Raw genomic sequence first — 22,247 nt, forward strand, 5'->3', positions numbered from 1 at the left:
CACATGCTTAATAATATTAATAGAACATTAAAATATTAATACTAGTAGACAAGGTCTTTCATAAAGCACATAAATGAATTCATTCACTCTAGCTCATTAGCTTAATCGTCAACCTTTTTACAATGTAACTGATTAACATTTTCATTGTTCTTGTTTTATCCTTAGACTTTTACTTCTTCATGGATCAAAAGATCTCTGAATACATAAGCTCAACAACTATCTGTGCACATCTGTACCACAATAGACGTCACTGAAAGAGATAACTAAGCAAAGGCTCATGCTTCAAAGATACTGCAGGAAACAACCATTTAAGAACCATTTTTATTTGTATGTTTAATGTGATTATACACATTCATGAGTCCAACAAGATCTGCACTGTGACATTAAAGATACAGTACAATAACATTCAACATGAGGTACTTCATATTTATATATATCTGTCCTTTATAAATAATGCTGTAAGCCTGCTAAGGTCAAACACTGCTCCAGCACAAATGGGTGCTGGGACCTGAAGTTAGCTGTTTGTCACAACAAATTAAAAAAAAAAAATCCCAAACCAGTTCAGTGCAATATGTATGTAGAAATTAAAATGTTTACTTAAATACTATTTTAGATATGCAGAAAGTATATTACATTATACTCTCTTATCACATATTCTCCCCACCAGGAAAATCAAAATACAAGTAGCAAGGATGGCCGGGTACAGTTTAAGACAGAATCTATGAACGGATCTCTATTGACATTATGCTTACATTCCAGGTTGATATGGCTGATGCTTGCAAAACTTCAATCAATGTATTCCAGCTTGGATGCTACTGCTAAACCAACCAAGTCGACATTTAGACACCTATTTAAGTGCCCTGATGTCCTAAGGTGACTGATCCTTGCCACCTTCTCACACACCAATACCAGTTAGCATCAAGCTGTGCTGAGACTGAAGTCGCACTGTCAGCATCAAAATGTGTTTTGGGGTGCTTACGTTTGTTCATCCATACTGAAAAACTTTACATGCACCAGCTTGTAAAGCGTGGAATGGACTCAGAGGAATTAGGTTGCTTTCATCCTACCTCGTCAAGAAGATTTCATAAAAGTAGCAAATAAAAACAATAATTAAGTAACAGCTCATTTTCTACATATTACAACTACACAGTATTATGATCTCCTAACTTCCTTTCTAGCCACTGAATGTAGTAGATACCTCATCATTATTTGCAGATAAATAAAAATAAAAAAATAAAGTGAGAACCCAAGTCTAGTTATACCAATGCAGTAATGATCTGTCCCACCAGCTGACACACCTAATTTTTTTCCAAACAACTCAGAATGCAGCTTGCTACTGCAAGCAACTTGTCAATCTGATCATCACTCAAGAGTAATTACATCTACATCAACTGCTTGCTGTAAGAAAACTTAATCAGCTGATTAGCATCTTTCTCTGCTTTCAAATGTATTTAAATAAATAGAACTGCTGCTCAGCTGTCTAAAAGTAGATGACCATTACCTCATCACCATCTTAGATTCCTTTTTGCAGTCTCTTCAGCAACTCTTCCTCCAGTCCATACAATTTATACTCTTGTCTATTTTAGGCTGGAGATCTAAATATAATTAACTGCAGGTTCTTTAAATCACTCTTTGGGAGTTTTCCATGGAGCATTCTGCTTAGATTTCACTAACAGTTGGATTATGTATATCTGTTAGAAAAAAATCAAAACATATTTCTACATATTTTGAGGGTATTTACATTTCAGACAGAACACTGCTTACACACACACACGTATGTATGTATGTATACAGAATGTTAAACACTAAGATGGGTGAAAAGCATTGATCTTGCAGGGGCAGTCTTTTACCCGGCTCTCCTTTTATTACCTAGAGAGATCTGGGTTTTGGCCATATACTGTTTGATGTCTACACTCCAGTTTTACTTACTTCAGATGGTACTTTGGACACTGTAAAGATGTATTGGCACTTTACAATGGCCAGATGCCAAGATTCCAACCGTCAAGAAACACTTAGAGTAATAGTATTAAACTGGTAAGAAATCATATGGCAAAAACATTTTTATTACAAAACTGACAAGTGAATTCAGGGTTGTGCTACATTAATGTGCTGATATACCGTAACATTAATCTTCAGTCTGCCTAAAGAATCATTTGGTCCTCTCATTTCCGTAAAACATATGCAACAAACAGAACCCACTTCACAGGTGGAATAAGAATAAGATGCTTTACAATAGGTAGTGTGTCTCTGAGAAGCAACTGTCCCAATGCAATAGTGAAGGATTTTCTTATGTTCAAATAGTACCTGTATTTCTTTCTTATACTGGTTTCCTTCCCTGATAAAAGGAGTTATGATCCCTAACGGTTTTCCAAAAATGATACTGACATATAACAGGAAGTTTGGGAAAAAAAATTAGACAAGGAAAAGGTCTGTACCACAAAATCCTCTGAGTGATGTGTAATCATAAGCAGTTCAAGAGATCCAACATTAATACATTAGAGAAGACTTCCTCCTCCTCATTATCATCTGATGATATACACCAAGTGTAATATGACCACAGTTGGGAATCTTGTGCCTTTGTCTAAACTTCCACTGATAATGTATGGTAATAAAAGAAGAAATCTCGTATTACAGGAAAAAGCCCAAGTCAGGATTGGTACGTTCCTTTGCTCCTCTATAATCTGCCTCTACCATGTTTAGGAGGAAGAAAAAAAAAAACCCACCCAAAACAAACGAAAAAATATCCTGCATTGGATGACAGGTACTAATTCCCACTTATTTAGCAAGGGTTCAAAGAAAAGCCATTTAAATAGCAAATGAACTTCAATGTAGCAAAAACTAGGTCACGGGAGTAGAGTTTCAAGAGCTGTGTATACAAATGGAACACGTGCAAGTACTTTCTTGCCTTCATGGTGGGATTCCTAGGAAATAGACCTCTGAGGGTAACCTGCCAAGCCCATATCCCCTCCTCACTGTGAACATGTCCACGCACTGGGGACATGGTCAGCACACTGTATAGCTTCCTGAAAGCTGCTTCCTTCTCTCCATCTTCCCCTGTAGCTATCCCCAACAGCTGGCCACAGGAGAATCTCACAGGATGAAGGCTTAAACCCATGCTTTTTCTGCTTACATCTGAAACACTTCTTTCAGCCCCCATTATCAAAAGCAGCTCAGTTTACTGTAATCTCTTAAGTCTGAAGAACACACAGAAGACACAGCTATAAAATAAGGCTCTTCGTTTTCTACCCCTACCTCCCCAAATAACTACAAGCAGAAAGCAAGAAATGGAGAAAATGAAGACAGCATCAGACAAGAAGAGGGGACATCCTCTGGTGATTCACAGGTGCATCAAAGAAAGGGTCAGCACCACCAGCAAACAGGCACCCCTTTAACAAAGCCTGTAAAACTTGCTTGTTCCTAAGAGCTTCCAGTTTAAACATTACACTTAAACTTTATCACCAACGATGCTACAAGTACAGCAAGCCAGTAACTTGCCCACAGCATTTAGTTACATATTACCTGTACTGGTCACATATCTGTAGATAAAAAGCTAAGCGGCAGTAGGCCTGAGCCAGACAGGTTCTTCATAGCAAAATGCTTCATCTCCACACACTTCTATTCAAGCATAAAATATGAGTTCAGGAATTTGCCCTCCCTGTACCCCAGTGCCATTTGTACTGTCCGAAGAGCACTGAAACTGAACAGTCACCTTCCCACACTGAACTTCTGTCATTCCTTCTTGTCCAAAATAGCTGAGTTCGTTACCATCCAGAATCACACTAGCTGTGTAGAAGGTGTCGGGCTCAATCTGCACCGGATATTCAAACCACACAGGAAAAGTGTTACTAGAACCATCTGAGAAATATTTACTCAAGTTCTGGCCTAAGATAACTCCTTGTCGTTTGAGTTCAATCTTGGCACTGTACTCTGCTGATCCACAGCTGGAGCCGTACAGCCCAAAGCCAGCAATAAACACTCTCTTATCAACAGCAAACTGGATGCTGTCACAGCGGCCCCTGTAGCGCCACTGGTTGCTGCGGTAAGCACAGGACTGGAAACGGTGGCATCGCTGAGGAACGAGCCCTTTCCGGGGCTTGCTTACAAACTGTAACTCTGGCTTTTTGGCAGCCGTATACCAGAGGAAGATATCATTGGTTTCGTTCAGAGTCAGAATCCCAGACTGAGCAGCACCATTTGCGAAGTCGTCGAGTGCCATGGTAGGGATGCGTATCAAGTACAGAGCCTTCCCGAGGACTTTGCGCTTGTTCTCTATGGTAGCTGTTAGCTCTTGTCGCTGACATTCCACTTCGGCCCAGTTCAGAGCTGCTTCGAAAACAACAATTTCTTTGGCATTCAGAGTCTCCCTTCGGAGAATGCTTTCAAGTGTCTGAAAATCAATGTCACAGAATCCCTCAGACTTCAAAGCTAGCTCAGCTTGGGCATCAATCACTTCCCAACAGCGCTGGGTCAGGTCAGGTTCCTCAAATAAGCAGCTCTGGGAAAGCAGCACACAGGCATTCTTTGCGCTTAGGCTTGTCTCTAGAAAGTTGACGCAGGCGCGGGCAAGATGAGGGACGATATACTTCTTGGCAGCATAAAGAGTGGCCAGTACGGTATCTGCAGCCAAATCAATTTCATCGCAATATATGTATCTGAAATAAAACACATGCATGCAACATTGCTGCTTAACGCAAAAACGTGATTTGTTAACTACATCTGAAAATTATAAACAAAGAATATTTAAATGGCTCTACATTAAAACTAAGCACTGCTTTTGGGGAACATTGATTAAATCCAGAATGAAAAGCATAAACTAAATTCATTACTCATGTAAGACCACGGAAGAGAACAGGCTTAAATCCAAGCAAAACTTTGCATTTGGGGTACACACTATGCAGAGAAAGGTTACATTTACAACTATGGCCCCTCCAGCTCTGCATTCCCTCCATACATGCTTTGGCTAATGAGAGGCTACCTGCCCCAGGCAGTAGCTCCTCAAGGGCTAACAGAACAGTCTGGAACATGTCTTACAAAGAGCACTTGGACTGGATACTCCGTGAAGGTGAATGGTGATTTGACACGTATATACAAATACAGGAATGAAAACAAGTTTATTGGGAATAACTTAGTCTAAGAGGACAAATTCTTTCAAAGTATATCAGGTGCTATCCATTTTCGTAACTACTGGGGTGTGTTTTTTTAGGGGGGTGTGACTTTTTTGGTGTGTCATCATCACGTCCCGTCCCGTCCCCCCCGCTTTTTAACAGGCTGATGAAGCATATAGAAAAAGTTAAAAGCACAATTTAATTCTCAGGTTTCTTAATGCTTACAGCATTCTAGCTTCACTAGCACGGTGTTTTTTCTCAGTCTCATTGCATAAGGAGGAAAAAAGCTTTACTGCTATGCTGGTGCGGTGGAAGAGATGAAGGTGAAATTCTGTTTATGTGACAAAACTGCTGGGATTCACTGCTCAGAGAAATGAAGCATTGTACAGTTTGTTCTTTTTAATATCTCATGCTTCAGGGCCCCATTTGCAGCTGGTGAATGCAATGTGCTAAAACCATGCCAAATGCAATTTTACTCTTCATAGGGATAAGCAAGTCTTGATGGTTATGGTTGATAAAAGTATCTTCCTCCAGTAAAGATGAAGTTGTATGTGACCCTGTACTAATTAAAAAATTCTAGTTAGCAGGTTTCCCAACACAATGAATTTTTTGCAGAACAGATGTGCTTGTAAAGTGGAATTAGTACCTAGACTGGTCTGATTATAGTTCAAAATATGTTTATTTGTATTTTGCAGGTGTATGGTACTATCTTCCAAATCACACTTTAAAAAGATGTCCTGAGCAGATACTGCTCAAGCAATATAATAAAATCTAGGAGGTTACAGAGAAAAAGAACACTTACACAGACCCCAAACCTTTTTTTTTTTTTTTTTTTTACCTTTATTACTTTGTTTCAGCTGGTCTATTTATAACAACAAAAAGCAGATCTATGTATCACTGGTTACAGGCTTAGCTCCTTTACTGTCCAAAAAATTTTCAATGTATCAATTCATTCGTTTTTATGATTCTGTTCATTGCTCTCCAACTCTTTTCTCCCTTCGATTACTTCTATTTGCCTGCTAGTACAGCAGAGAATGATGACATCTGTTTTAAATTGAAATAGTACAAAAGTCGCTAGTTTAATATTCATGAAAGTGAAGAACTAATATCACTGATTTACAACAGACACAGCACAGATCGGCTGCCAGCAATATTCCACACTTCTCACTCTGCCAATGCACTTCAACTCTGGTCTGCAATTACTGATATTCCAGTTTCACCCTGTTCTTGAACAGAGAATTCTGCTAGACCAGAGGGTTTGATGTTTGGTAAAACATTCATCCTGGGATGAGACCAGAGTTCTGACTTGAACTGTTGAGATTAAGATAAGATACAATACATTAAAGATACCAATTCAGTGTGTCAGCTAGGCTATTAATTTAACCCTATTTTTAAAACTGTAGATAACAGCCAAAGCAATTTTACCGAGAGAGTAATTAGTATCTACCATTCAAGGTATTCTTTTCTGTGTTACACCTGGCAATACCTTGTCTGATGTTTGTTGCCAGAATGCCCATTACATAGCAAAAGATAAGAAATATTTAGCTGTAAGAATTCACTGTCCAGGGGAAAACCAAAAACAACCCTACCACCCTCTTCTAAAAACCAAACGCACCGCTCCCTCCCCCCCAAAAAAACCCCAAAAAACCCCAACCAAACAAAAAAACCAACCGCAAGAAACTACAAAACCAAACTCAATCTATTTTCTGACAAAGCTTTGATGCGTCCGTCCTGACTGCAGAAAGTAGTGTACGAAGGGATATGAAAAGGAGCTGCTTTGGGATAGGTAAAGTCTTTTCCTTCTGAAGCAACAGCATCATGAACCTTCTGCCATCCACTGCTCACCAGCTGCAAGCAACACTCATGGGGATGATTTCCTACTGGGAGAGGAGTGAAGGGGACCGTGGCTCCCCCCATGCTCCACCCAGTGCAGCACATGCACTGGATCCTGCGATAAGGGGAATGCTGCACTGCTGAGCAACATCCCTTTCCCTTCCCTGCACTGTCATGGCTGCAGTCCCGGTGTTCGCAGACACAGGAGCACTTTGCACGTTCAAGCCCATTGCACCAGTGGAAGTTAGCACTGGCAAGGTTAGCTCAAGATCCACACAAAAAAAGTTTGTGGTCTTTTGATTCTTTACATAAAAGCTGAGAAGGTGAAGAATCCCATGGTCCTGGCCATGCTCTCAAAGATAGTCTCCTAAATTGCCATGGGCTAAACAATATGCCAAGACCTAGATGCCAGTATTAATACTCTCTTTTCTAGGTTTGCTCTCAGAACACATTTCTTAATGATAAATTAAGAAAGCATTCAGTTTTTATATGGCAAAACATGTTTAGCCACAGTGAAATAGATTTGCTGTTCAAAAAGAAAGGGCAGCCAGGGGAATCCAAGTATCTTGTATTTATGCCTTGTAAAATTCTGCGTGAAAGTAAAGCACAAGTCTGAGCTCTGCAGAAAACACAAAACCATAAAGCCCCAAAGCAAGGATCCACAATGCCTACATAATGTCTTATCTTAACTTTACATTCCAGGTCTATAGAACATCTGTGTGACTACAGCTTCTCCTGGCAGTTACTGATATTTGCACAGAACATTTCTGATGTTCATGATAACCTATAAAAACTCTACATACAACTTTGAATGTTCATCTACAGTGCCACTGTAATGTAAAAGAAAGAAGGAATTCATTCTGTCGTCACAAGCTAGTCAAAACAATCTATGAAATACAATAAATTGCTAGCTAGTGATTACACCATTACATGTAAGAAAATCTGCAGCATATTAAAAGGTTCACTATCAGGTACTAATGTATATTATCAGAAAGCAACAGCAGTTACTAACGCTGAAGGGAAAAAACCCTCAAAGCCATAGCATTTCCATAATAGGGCATTTCTCTAATAATCAGAGCTTATGGATACATTCAAGGACAATTCAGCAGCAGAGCTGCTTCATTATGCTCCTTCAGGAAAAGCTAGCATTTCTTACACAGTTTGCAAGAAGAAAAGTAATGATCATGTAAACTGACTGGTTTTCCTCCGTTAGGATAAAAAAACCCTATCCATGTAATCAGCCTTTTTATCACTTTCCAAATGCATCCATATGATAGATGAGGAGAAATTTCATTTTCAGAGGCTGTATTCAATGACTTAGGGTTGTTTTTCTAACACAAGACCTGCATATTGCAAGTTTATAAAAGAGCTGGAACGATACCAATATACAAATGCAGCAATGCTGGGTTTGGGGGGTTTTGTGTGCGTGTTTTTAACTTTTTACTATGCTTGCAAAGAAGAACAGGGTTTTTTTGTTACAGCTGACAATTCTTTTTAGTAACTCCATTCCTTTGTGTAACTTGTAGTGACAAATCAGATCAATAGGCATTACAGTATACAATGTACCCAAAGATCCCCTGTCAAAGTCATTATTTATAACTGCCTACATTAGTCTAACATATGCGTGCCCAGGAAGTAGAGGGGGAGAGCAAAATGAGGTAAAAGTTTAAAATACTTGAAACACAAAAAGAGGAATATTTTAAGCAACTGCTTTCTTTCTGTTTATACAGAAGTTTAATACTTTAACTACGACATTACCAGTGTATGTATACATCAGAAAGGAAAACATATCCAGCAGATGAATGATGCTTACTTCAGCATTGCGAGAAAAGCAGCAGGCTCAACATCTGGTATACGGATTTCATCTTTGTCCTCAGCAAGCTCTCCGTAAAACATCGCGTGGAATACAGAGCTCCCAACAGCCAGGACATACTGTTGAGAAAGGGAAATCTTATTTCATGCTTCAAACTGAAAGCACTGCCAACAAAAACAATGTGGGAGAGTGGGCTTCACTGACAGACTCTATAGACACACTTCAGTAAGAAATGAAGTCAAAGTTAAGAACAGACTTACACATTTTCCCTGCATTTTACTCTCATGGGCATACATGCATTAGCTACTGGAAAATGTTCATATCCATCACAGAAGTTAACTATTTCTAGAAAATCTCAAGAGTAATATTAATCAACAGCACAAAGCAGTATTCCTAACTTTACAATTGCCTTAGCACAAGTGTACTGTTTAACTGAAAACACAAAGAAAAGCAAGGGACAGACTATTCCACTGCATGTAGCCTTTTAAAATACAGAATTATGCCTGTCCCAGAAGAGCCAAGTCTCCCATGCTACGTCCTGGTATAACCATGTTCGCTCTCTGGCTATCCCCACCCCAGCTGATAATGCAGCTGTTGCTTACTTTGTGTCCTGGCAGCCGCTGGGTCCCACCTGGTGGCCCGACCACAAAATGAACATCCGCCATCAAGTCATTGTTGAACATCACTGCATTTCTACAAACAGAGGTAATGTGTTAATTTACGGCGCCTAGGAACTCTCTGCTTGCCCCACACCCAAGAAATCTAATTTCTTAACAACTTAAAGTTGCATGTTAGTAAAGAGAAGCGTGTCACGCTTTGTTTTAAGCTACTTTACAAATCATCACACGAATATACCAGAGCATAAACTAAGGGTGTGTGCGTGTGCAATAAAAGAAACCCCAAACTTATGAGAAGTTTTCAAGAAGTAGAAATTAAAGTCGAGAGTATGTATCACTGAAAATCCTCACTAAGGTCCAAAAGCAAATCTTTACGAGCATGCTACAGCTTCCAGCAACAATTTTATTTACTCAAGACAAACAGCTGCACTGTCTGGAAAAAGATACTAAAATTTCCATTACCATAACACTTGTTCCACAGGGAAGGGGGGCGGGGAGGTGGGAGTTTAAGAAAAAAAGAGAGAACTGTGTTTCCTTCAATAAATAAATTAAAAACTAAACATATGCACTACAAACACTTTGCTACTTTTCATCACTCATTCAAACAGCAAAAATAAACTGCCCTGAACCTACCTCTCTCTGATGGTTGGATAAAGTCCTTGCCAATTAGGTGCCGGAATAGTGTTGTTGTTATTGAGATTTTGCTGGTGGTACTGCTGGACAGCAGTTGTATTAGTGTTGGCTGGTTTCTTTCGGGGAAAAATATCAGCAGCCATCTTCTTCTTCTTTTTGGTCTTCAAGGTAATGATTTCATAGCAAACTGGAGGCAATTTGCTGTTGCTACTGCTGCTGTTATTCCCCTTCTTAGAGCTCTTCTTGGACCTGTTCTTGACCGTCTCTGGAAGCATCAAGAAGAAGGTGAGACATTTCATGTTCTTTCCTTTCTCATCTACCATGAGTATACTTGTCTGTAAAGCTAGATAGCCTAACTCGCTAGGAACATTAAGAAATGCACGTGGAAGCTGTTAACAGAGCAGCAGAGCTCAGAGTTTGCTTCTTTTCCAGCAAGGCAAGGTGACCTTTCCAGTGCACCGAGTAAGAAACTGGCTTTAAGTTTGATCCAGTACTTGAATCGTTAAAAACATCCCCATCATTCCTGCCAGTTTTATTTCTTTCCCGATTTCCCGATAAGGAATTGCCAGAAAGCACTGCAGCCTGCGAAGAGGGTACGTGTGTGGCTGCAGCACCGGCTTTCTGAAGGGGGCTAGCAAGATGCGCTCGGTAGCCCTGCTCGCCTGCTCCGCAAGCTGAACTTGTGCGTTGAAGGGAAGGGAACTGAGTAGGTATTGCAGCCCTGCAGATGGAGTCAGCCGGCGTTCGGAGCCAATAGCTGAAGTCACCGATAACGATTGGACTCAGCCGCACAGTGACACCTATTGTAACGTACGCCGCTCTGACATTAAAGCGACAGCAGTCACACTCCTCATTCCATACGCAGAGCTAAGTAATAAAGTAATAAATGGCATGCACAGTTGCGTAAGCACACGACTGGCCAGAAGCATGTGTGTTTTAGCTCTCCTTGATGCTGCTTGAATTTTCACCGGGGAAGCAATAAAAAGTTGCAATCGAGTAGAAAGACGTATTTGAGCCTAAATATTTCCGTGGGAGCTATTTCCACACGCAGTCGGTATTCGCATGACTTCATCTGCCTCGAGTATTCCCACAAATCCCTACCGTAACAGTTGTTCAGCAAAAGCACACTGTAGATACCAGAAACAAATTAAAGCAATCAACTAGCAGCAGCAAAGACAGCGATGCAGTTAAACAATCCCTTTCAGCTCGGCTTCTACTCCAGTGTAACATGAATAGAGATGAGGTCACAGCTTTAGCTTTAACTCCTTGTGTTTCTAGATAATGTAATAGCCTTTGACAGGGGTTCCAAATCACTAAGCAGTGCTAATTAAGCCAGCTTACACCAGACATGGTAGCACCACATCAGAAGAAAACTTCTAGATGTGCAATCAGATTAAAGCAATCAGAGTGAATATACTTAATCAATATTTCAAAGCATTAAATGAAAAAGTCTGAATGATTTACAACAGTCTCAGGCAGAAATCACTCCTTGAGATGCAAACACACTGATTTTATTCACAAATACTTCCTGAAATAAACAGGATATAAACTATGCCAACCAAACCATTTAAATAGGAAAGATGACTAGTTTTCAGGCATTAGTTTACTTAGAACTTAAATTTAGATCAGATTTCCTTAACGGTAGGTCAAAAGTATTAAAAAACCCATGCAAGTATAGCCACTTAGAAACAAAAGCAGGGAAATAAAAAATGTAAGATATTAGGTATCAACATTACACACCTTCAAATAATGGGGATATAATTAAACACAATTTCATAATTATTTTCAAGTTTTAAAGAAAAACATCCCCTGCTTTCAAAGCAGATTTAGATCTTTTTAGTCTTAATTAGTTTTGCTGGACAAAAGTACAACAGTGAAATTAAAGTGATCAAGGAATGGTGGAGAAAAGGCTGACCTTGCTGAAATCCCTGACAGAAATCTGCCACTGACTTGAACCTGAAGCACAGAAATATTACTCAGGCTATTTATTGAAACAGCATCACAAGTGCTTGAATCACAGTTATGGCTTTGTAACACAATCTCAGAACGTCTTTAAACCTGAAACTGTGCAGGTAATTTAAAAAATTATCTGGTCTCCTTGGGAGACAGTCCATATTAAGCACCAACTAAACACCCTGGCAGTTGGCCATCTAGAGACTTTGCTGCAGTGGTTTGGGATGATACCATTTCCAGACACACGTCTGTCCTCTCTGAAGTCACTACTCACAGAAGGGGGAAAAAGAAGAAAATGTGTCCATGCCTCAATGCTACACTGCACGACCCAACATCTTAGTGCAAAATCTCCTTCACCAGTAATTTAAAAGATGGTATGTTACACCTACTGTGGCTGAAAGGCAGAGATACACTCCTAAATACAGTGAGAGGCAGGGTTATGTAATTTAAAAAAAAAAATCTAGCAAGCTCTTCTTTCTCTTCTCCACCACCTTCCCCCATTTTTTTTTTTTTTAGTTTTTATCTGCAGCAGATTGTTTTGGAAGGGAAGCTAACAACCTCAGCCATACTGAACTGCAGAGAGGTAAAAGAACGGGTAAAGGAGAAGAAACTCATCTCACAGATACAATGTTTGTTAACTGCTCACAGCTGAGAGTTTCTAACAGACACAGGAGGTATTCTCAGCACAAAATTTGAGTTTGTTGAGTTTTCATGTTTTTTTCCCCTCTTTATATAATTTTCCAGCCCTCCTAGTTACAAAAATAACCCTTTTGTCACTGCACAGGGCAGACATTTAAAAAGGAAGAAGTTTTAAAAAACCTCTTAAAGATAAAGAAAAACCATGCACCCTTCAGAAAATCTGGTTCTCAGCACTGCAGTTGGCAGAAGGTAAAAGATAACAAGGGTTTGGAGATTCATATGAGAGATTTGATTTTCATCCCATAAATCTATTTTATAGACTACCAAAACACATAAAAATCAAGGTCCTCGCACATTTTTTCAAACCGCTTGACCAGTACAAATCCAAAGATTACACACATGCACCCCAGATAAGGTCACTGGGAGGATACAGAAGAGAAAGAGAATGACAAACAGACTGGCTGGTCAACTCACTGTGGGAAAGACAGATTGTAAACATGAACCTGTAGAAGTCCACCATACCTCTGACTTGTGTAGAACACAATGCACGTATAGCATGATGTGCTTTCCTGCGAAAGGAAGGGAGGGAGAAGCTACAGCTGAAGCATGTTCTGCCTGAATCCAGCTCCAGCAGCCAGACAGACACACACACCCCAGTAGACAAGTATCTACGTGACAGGCTAAAAGTCCACCCCAGTAAATAAAAAGCCTAATTGCCATATTGCTTGTTCTTAGGCCATCCACAAAATCTACTCTGCTGTAACTGGAAAATAGTGCCCATTCCAAAACAGACTCCAAAAGTTCCTACGAAAAACTACAAACCTATTACAGCTTTATAACACCTTCCATTGCTCAGAAACTGTCTCATTAGATGCATGTGAAATGGAAAAAAATCACCCAAAGAATTAGTGCTAGTTGCACTCACTCCATTTAGGCAACCACTTCCATTTATTATCCTATGGTTTTCTTCTCTTACCGTACACACACTGTTAATGAACTTACAAATCAATGAGTTAGCAGTCAGGAAAAGCAACCTATGAACTGCCCCCCCGCTGAAAGACTAGTGAAAACCCCAAGTTCAAATCAGTCTGTCTCAGGAAAAGGATCAAGGAAATCAACCTTCTCTCACCCAAAGATCAATCCATTTCTGAAAGCTTATTACGTGTTCCTCACCTTCTTTGGCAATTCTCATTTTTCTTCATTAATTATACATTAGCAGAACCAAACTTGATATATACAACTTAGAAAAGGGAAATACAGTTCTTCAAAGGCACATTAATCTTTATTTGATAAGCAAAGCAGTCAAACCAGAAATATTTTAACTTAAAGGGTATAGGAAATTCCACGCTCAAATCTGAACACTGGCCTAACAAAAATCTAAAATGCCAAAGATGAAGAATTAAGCAAAGGACTATATTCTGAGGCTAGATACCATACATCAAGTTACATGCCCCTTTTAAATTTCTAGGAGTAAGTTACAGGCCCTTGGAAATCAGCTCCTGGCTAAGTATTGTGAAAAAATGAAGCATCAATTTTGCTGTTGAAATCCAAATGTGTGCAATATACCTGCAATCAGTTTGATTTATCCCTTAAGACAGTAATATACCTTGACGCTATTATGAGGGTTGGAACAAGAGTTGTACCAACTCTTGGTACAACGTTTAATACTATGTTACTACTATAATTATGCCTTTGTAAAGGTAACTTCCAATTGGAAATGAAATGATTTCTCGGGGTTGATGAGCATACTCTTCCTCATATTACATCAGTCTCTCCTGCTGCAATAGCAAGTATAACCATGTTTTCCTATTTACTTTTTTTCTTCTTCTTCTAATAAGTTGTGGGTTTCTGTATCTCTTCTTTACAGGTCCATTCTTCATGCAGTAACATGAACTGGACAATTATATAAAAACCCAGCTTTCATCAAAATCTCCAGTGTTCTATTACAACCAGATACTGAATAAAGGCATGAATTCCAAGCAGGCAATGAGAAAATACATGTATTTTGTTTTGTAAAGTTGCGAAGCCTCTCACTTGACAGATATTATGCCTATGTATTATTAACATTCTTTGTTTAGATTCTGAAATTCCTCTTACATGGAAACAAATTTCATAACATGTATCATAATTAACCAAAATAAACACACAACGCTACTTGTTCAACAGCTCTACCTGTCCACTGCTAATTTCCATTGCATTTAAGTTGACTTTAGGCACTCATTTAAAAATTTAAAAAAAGTTCAAAGAACAAATAAACAAAACAAAACACTCAAGAACCCCAACCCACACACCTGAGGAGCCTAGTTCTGTTTACCTATCTATGAATTGTTTAGTCATTGGGAAGAATCCTTCCCAATGACCATTCCAACCCTTCTGGTTTGTAAAAACGCTCATTTGGAAAGGGGACTGACAGCTCTACTCTTGCTTTCCTCAAATAAAAAATGCATTACAGTTGACAAAATCTTCCAACCTCCTCTCTCCTAAGTTTCTGATTGGCAGCACTGAAAGTAATCAAGATTGCATCCACTTCTGTCTGTTGCATGGACAACTTGGGCCTGAAGTCTTACTAAGTAAGGTCTTCTACTGGGGGGGGAGCGGTGCGGGGAAGGGGACAACAAAAAGCAGGAAGAAGGATGGGCAAAATTGTAAAGACTCTCAGAGAAACCAGTATACAGGGTAAAAAAATAGAGAGCATTTATTTCCCAGAATAGCCAAGAGCTGGGTAAGAGCAGAACAGCATCAAAGTAGAACTGCATTTTGAACCAACACTAGAAGCTTTCAACCAAAGCCCAAAATAGCTGAACTGTATTTTGCTATAGGTCTTACACTACACTAGCAACTTAGTTGTTGGCAAATCCTCTTCTCAACTGCTTAAGTTTTTAAAGTATGAGGATTTAAACACTTTGCATAATAATATCCACTGAGATAGTTTTTGCTTTTTTTTTCCTAAATGCCCTTAACTCTTTAAAACAAAAGCAGAAAGCCCTGAACAGCCCAGTCAACAGGTAAATACAAACTTACACAAATTAGAAGCTTAAAGAATGATTATTCAGATACATTTTACTCTTTCATTATTTTATTATTTGCCAGCATATACGCTGCGTCTCTGCATGGCACTTCTTTTTGGTATCCCTACCAAAGCAGCCTTAATCTTTTTAATATGTCCTTTTTGTATCTGCAATCATTTTCATTTTGGGGTTTTTTTGGTTGGTTTTTGGTTTTTTTTACAGCAATATCTTTTTTGAGACAAAGTAATCAAAACAAAACATCATATTTAAGAATAACATTTAGCCTTATGTTTACTTGCGAATAAACATCCACTTTCCTTCTGTGTGGATTTCAATTGGCTCTCCACCACGCTATTCCTACACGAAGTGCAACGTCTCCCACTGTCAGTTTTTTCCTATTTCCTTCTTGCTTGGCTGCTTGAAGTCCGCATTTTAACCCCAAACACAATGTATCACAAAAAAACTTCTCTAGGCTGTTGGAGTTTTGTTTCTAAAGGTTCTGTTCCCAGCTGGGTCAAAACAAATACAGCTAGTGTATTAAAGTAAGAAAGAAAAAAAAAGTTTAGAATTCTTTGTTTTTCGTTATGATTTCAATACTATGCTTGCTGCATGAATGACAGTCCATATAAACCATAACTGCATTAAGAAAGGTTTATATTTACACAACCTACAGTGAACATATTTGATCCAGTTACAGTGAATTATCACCCAAACCTTCTGTTCTGAGCACATGGAAAGAAATAATGTGAAATGCTTCACTATAACACAAAATATATGATTTTACCAGCCTGCTGAGACATATTGCCCAATATCATAGTTCAGGAACTGCAGGTAGAAAATATCCCAGAGCAGAATTTGCAATTTATTCAATAAACATTAATTTGCTACTTGATAGTTCAAAGTAAAACCAAGAATTATAAATGAGCTGAGATGAGAAAACCTGCAACTGCAAAATGAGAATGCAATTCAAGGTTACAGGAGATAAAATTTTTTCTACAAATTTTAAACTGACAAATTATGCATTTCTTCCCCATCACTACTACCCTAGCTTGTTCATTTCACTTCATGTTGAGTCTTGCTCTTGACAGCCTGTGGGGTTAAAAAATAAGGTCTTGCTTTTTTTATTTATTTCTAAAGATGATATTGCAAAGCCGAAAGCATTCAACCCTTTTCCTAAGACAGAGGTCAACTTTGACTCTACTCCACCTCTTACCAAAACTGACTTACAAAGGAAAGATCAGATAGCTCAGGAAATTGGTAATGAGATACAGTGGTTTTCATCTCTAGGTCACTAATTCTAAATTGACCAAGGTCAACAGTAATCAAAAGTCATTAGCATTTAATGATCATTCAGTGCCCTGTGAGAAAGAAGCTAGTGATCTTAGTGCACTTCAGAAAAACCACCACTACAATTAGTACTCACATGCTGCCTATTTCAAGGGAGAGATCAGGATCGGATGACTACAGGCAGAACTTCCTATCTTACAGACAGATCTTGCCTATATAGACAAACCTTTATACAAATTTTAACTCAGCTCAGAAACTATTCCTTTTAAATTGAATAGCTAAATTAATATAGGGTCTATAAAGGGCAGATTGTAAGGTGACTGGGCCTGCTCCTTTACATCAGTGGTTCCCAAACGTCCTTGTCCCCCTACACACAATAGGTCTGCAAAAAGCCAATGCTAACGCAGATAAAAGACACTTCCTCAGCAAGCCATCACTTGTGAGAACTGATGGCACTATAAGAGTAACTACTCCATGAGTATCCACAAGGGGACTGCATTAGTTGATTATATTGGCATATAATTGTTCAAGGACTACATTTTTCATGTGCACATAACCTACATTCACCACGTCAAACCACAGCATTGAAGGACCCTGGGGACAAAAAAAGGGGCAAGGATATTGCTGTGACCCACAATATACTTGTTCTGGGGCCTGCAAACTCCTGGGACTGCCAAGCTACAGCACCTTCCAACAAGGCTGCGAAAAACAGAAGGGACTTTTGAAAAGCTTGGTTAGCTGTTTGTAATGTCAATGTCATTAGGGTCAGTCATGGGAAAACTACATCATGCCAATCCGTAGTTTTACACCTAGTGAAGTTTAGGGAACATGTGGCTTAAAAACCCAGAGCCCATCAGCAACTCAGCATATGTGTTTACAGCGGAAAAACATACATGGAACCAGTCAGTATTAAAAATGGGGAACAACTGGTACAGCTTCTTATTCCCACTGCATTTTAGCTGAAGAAGATTACTTCAGTTACTGAAAGAGAAACAGGTCAGTACATTGGCAAACCAAGCATTCGATAAGAAACGCTTTGTCAAACACGGTGGCTCACTTCTCAGAAGTGAGAATCAAAACCCATGAGTAACAACTCTTGCAGTGTTTTGACAACTGTTTAATAACCCCAGTTTTTAGATATGAGAGACTGATGAATGCTAACCTGAGCTGCATCCAAATAGTTCAAGGAACGGAACCAAACGTTATATGCATTAAACTGCACTGAATTAATCTGCCTTTGCCACACATCAGAAGCCGTGGATCTTGTTACTTGCCCTTAACTTTGTTTCCAGACTCTCACAGCACAGGCAGCCTCTGTTTGAAAGGCGGTTCCACAGGGGTATAAAGATGTCAAATTTTCATCTTATCAACTGTTTTAGAAAATCAGATCTACTTTCCTTTGCAGCAAATATTTCAGTGACACTTGCCTATCAGATATTACACTTTAGAATTTCGATCTGTTTCTCTTCCTCTTTACAAGTGAATGGCAGCTACTTTACAGTAATGACTTTTCAAGACTAACATACACATACTACTCAAATTCTGGTTTCAGAATATATTTTTAAGCATCAAGATGTATTTGTCTAGTGATGTTAGGATATCCTAAATGCCTGTTCTCCTTCACAATAACTGTTTCAGAGACCCCATGACATGTCAGAACTGCAGTAGAAAAGAAGAAATCAAGGAAGGAGCAAGTGAATAAACATCGGAGCATAATTAAGGGGCTGTGCAAGGTAAACATACATACGCATTAGCTTTCTGTATTACAAAGTTTTGTATAGTATGAAAACCCTCACTTCTTCTTGGTAGACAGAGTAGTATCACCTTGGTCTGACAGGAGAGCATCACCAAAACAAAAATCAAATTGCACTATGAAATCGAATGCACCTAGCTGCACTTTCTACATGTTTATGTGTATATTATTACCCTACCATCACATAGTATTCCTTTGAGCTACATTCCTTGACAGAAACTGAGCAAGCTGTCAAACAGGACAGAGATTTCTTTCATCTCTGAGTTGAACTGTATGCTTAGGACACCAAAGGCAGGCAAAACACTGCAACAAAGGGATAGTGTAAGCCACTGCACACATTTCCATTGTAAATAACACACAAGGTGACATGCTGTTACATAGCATGTGGCATATTATGTATTTCAAAGGGGTTGTGTTCTATCAACTATGGCAAGCCTACATACAAAATCTCACACCTATCAGGCACAAGCAAACACGCAACCTGACTGAAGAGTTGCTTTCTTTTCCAACTCTCAGAAAACCCTTGCAACCAAGCAAACTTTGAGCAAACACAGAGGCAGCAAAGCTGTATTTCCAGAGAACGTAGTTTTTTGAAGAAAATTACTCTTTTAAATTGCTTTGGATGGATGTGAAGAGGAGAACCTGCAGCTAGGGTGGATACAGAATGTAACCTGGTACACAAATACCCTGTTCACAGGAGGGTGTCATCAACAAGTCACTCAGCCCTGTACTAAAGTGGTACGTGACCCTCTAGTGAAATATTTATTCAGGATATCAGATAATCTCAGGATACAGGTAACAGGGCTGGACAAGGTGATGTCTCAAGATGCCTCCCAAATCTGTTTTCTGCAATTCTACACCCTACTTACCCAGGACAGCCAGCAGACATTCACAGTTCACCAGTGTTTTAAAATGCAAGCACTTTCAGACTCACTTGCTTCTTTTAGCTTTCCGAGTTATCAACTCAGACAGGGCAGCAGGATCAGAAAACAGACAAACCAGGCTCAGAAAAGAGCAAGTTTGCAAATCTGAATTAAGTGACCTTTTACTTAAGCTTTCCCACCCCTCTCTGTTTTCTGACATACATACATATAACGTGGTTATGTAATTAAGGCACAGGACTGGAATCCAACTTCATGGCAGAAAACAGAATTGAAGACAACTTCCACCACACAAAGCTTTTAATCTTTTCTTTCCAAGATTCCCATCTCTTATTTCCTTCTTTTGCTTTATCTATCAGCTCTTTGAAACTGTTGCTTATCACTTATTTGTATAGTGCTTCACAAAATAGGGCTTCCACGCCAGCTGAGGTACCTAAACACTCGCCAACAAGGCCAGCAAGGTTCAAGTAGTTAGTAGAGAGTGCTATATAGGAGAACTCTTATCAAAGAAAACCAATGCATGGGGCTGAACTACATTCTGCTGCAAAACTAGCATCAATTGCGCAAGTTCACCCAACAGATGAAGACCTAAATTTCTTCTGACAACATAACACACAGCCTATCATTATCTGACCTCTGTTTTAATTGAGCTAGCACTGATACTTTCATCATAAGCATAACAACTGTTTGGTAACTGCAAAAAAAAAAAAAAATTTGCTCAGAAGCTCTAACAAGCAAGTGTCCAAATAATCAAAACTACTGTTGCAACTTCCATCTTTTTTTCTCAGCTTTAAAGGGTGGCCTAAAGAAATTGCATACTGATTCTGAAGGGTGCTTCCTTCAGGGCAGAGCTGAGGATCACTGGAGGGGAAACACAAGGAAAGTTATTGTGCAGTTAGCTGCACAGTGTACTTACCATGGGGGATTTAAAAACAAAACAAAAAAACCCCAAAACCCCATCAAACCCTGCACTCTACATTCAACTTTGTCAATCCTGCAGAATTTATTCAAATTAATAAGGCTCTAAGAGATTTTATTTGGAAAGTTAAATTACCCAATAAACCCAAAATACTACGCGTTGTGACACACTGCACATACTTTCTGTAGGAAACTGTGAGACCGGTACTTTCCCATCAATGAAAGTTATTTTGAGCCTAACTAGCAGAAAACTTAAAGTAGCTCTAACATAATATTGTATACCTATAACCCAACATCACCTCTCTCTAGAAAAAACATTCAAAAAGCCCAGGACACCAATTGAAGTCTGACAGATTAGACACTGAAAACAAAGACTAACAACAATGCAGAAAACCCGCACCAGCACTCCTCAGATGAGACACGGTCAGTCTGGTTTAATTAGGTATGTTAGTAACCATCATTTCAGGAACATATAAATACCGTAACTTCAATTCCAGCTTTTTTTCATTTTAAGTGAGAACAACCCGCTAGTCCCTCCTGGGTTTAAATGCGTGACCACTCAGGAAACAGTATAGGAAAATGGACTGATAAACCTGAAGGTTGCTACAGGTGGACTTCCTCGAAACAAACAGGGAAAAAGTAAACGGTAAAGGTGTGGGCCCTTAACTACTCAGCCTTCAGATACACGAGGAAGTTCGCCCAGGAACACGGGGAAGGGCAGTTGGTATTTACGTCAAACCGCGTACAATTATTAATTGTTCCTCTAGGAAGTTTATTGAATCGATAATTAAAGTACTTCTTTAAAAGAAGCACTGCTTTAAGCAGAAAAACAAAAACTCACACCAAAGCCCAACTTTCAGGTCTACCCAGGTCTGATTTTCGCCCAGCGCCAGCGCTGCCCCACGCAGCCCCGGCCCGGGGCTCAGCACAGCCGGGTCCGCGCCCGGTGCCCCCGCCCCGCCCGGCGCCTCCCGCCGCCCCGCTCCGGCACAAAAGGCAGCTGCACAGGCGCGGGGTGCACGGCCGCAACACGCCAAACGGCCGCGGGCACAACGGATGACTTGTAGCCGGCAAAGCCCGTTCCCCGAAGGGCTCTTTGTGCCGGGCGCCGGGGCGGCGGCAGCCAGGCCGGCCGCGGGGGGACCGCTCCCCCGCCTCGCTCTTCCCAAGTTTGGCGGCGGCAGCGCCCGGCGGTGCCGGCGCTCAGGTGCGGCCGCTCCGCCCCGTCCCTCGGGCAGGCGTCCCCGCAGGACGGCCAGGGACCAAGGGCCGCCCGCCCGCGGCTCCCCCGCTGCCGCCGCCCCAGCCCGGCCCGCCCGCCGCCCCAACGCGCCCCTTCGCCCGGCGCCGCGGCAGCTCCCTCACCCGCCGCAGGACGGCCCCGGCCCCGCAACGCCTGGGGCCCAGCGGGGCCACCCGCCGCCGCCTCAGCGCCGCGCCCGCCCCGAGCGCCCGGTACCGGCCGCCGCGCGCCCGCGGCCCCGCCCGCGCCCCGCACTGACCTGAGGGCGCCCCCGCTCCCGGGGCGGCGCGGCCCCTCGCATCGGCACGCGCAGCCCCGCCTCGCACGACGCGCCCGCTCGCCCCGCGCGCACGCGCACGGCCCCGCGCTGCTTTCCCCGCGGGCGCGAGCGCGCAGCCCGGGCGGGCGGGGCGGCGGGCACGCGCGTGGGCTGATCCCGCCGCGCCGCGGCCTCGGCCCGGGCCCGCACCTGAGGGGCGGCGGGGCCCGCGCTGTCCCGGCCGCCGCGCGGCGTTGGCTGCCCCTCAGGAGCGGGGCCGCGCCGTGCGGGCGGGCAGCGCGGGC

General features: G+C 41.0%; 1 protein-coding gene across 3 annotated transcripts; it reads right to left on the reverse strand.

Moving 5' to 3' along the window:
• Positions 1 to 302: 302 nt before the first annotated feature.
• BTBD3 (BTB domain containing 3) lies at positions 303 to 22,039 on the reverse strand. 3 transcript variants are annotated; one of them, XM_056357545.1, is made up of 5 exons: positions 21,943 to 22,039; positions 10,002 to 10,266; positions 9,354 to 9,444; positions 8,752 to 8,870; positions 303 to 4,652 (listed from the first exon to the last, which is right to left on the reverse strand). In XM_056357545.1, the coding sequence occupies exons 2-5, from the start codon at positions 10,142 to 10,144 to the stop codon at positions 3,620 to 3,622; spliced, it is 1,386 nt and encodes a 461-aa protein (XP_056213520.1). In that variant the 5' UTR covers positions 10,145 to 10,266; positions 21,943 to 22,039; the 3' UTR covers positions 303 to 3,619. The 3 variants fall into 3 exon arrangements, with proteins under 3 accessions (XP_056213520.1, XP_056213521.1, XP_056213517.1); XM_056357546.1 differs by lacking the exon at positions 21,943 to 22,039 and adding an exon at positions 21,806 to 21,917; XM_056357542.1 differs by lacking the exon at positions 21,943 to 22,039 and having other exon boundaries at positions 10,002 to 12,442.
• Between the last annotated feature and the right edge of the window lie 208 nt (positions 22,040 to 22,247).

This window comes from Falco biarmicus, chromosome 12 (genome assembly GCF_023638135.1).
Source record: "Falco biarmicus isolate bFalBia1 chromosome 12, bFalBia1.pri, whole genome shotgun sequence".
In the NCBI taxonomy this organism is placed as follows: Eukaryota; Metazoa; Chordata; class Aves; order Falconiformes; family Falconidae; genus Falco; species Falco biarmicus.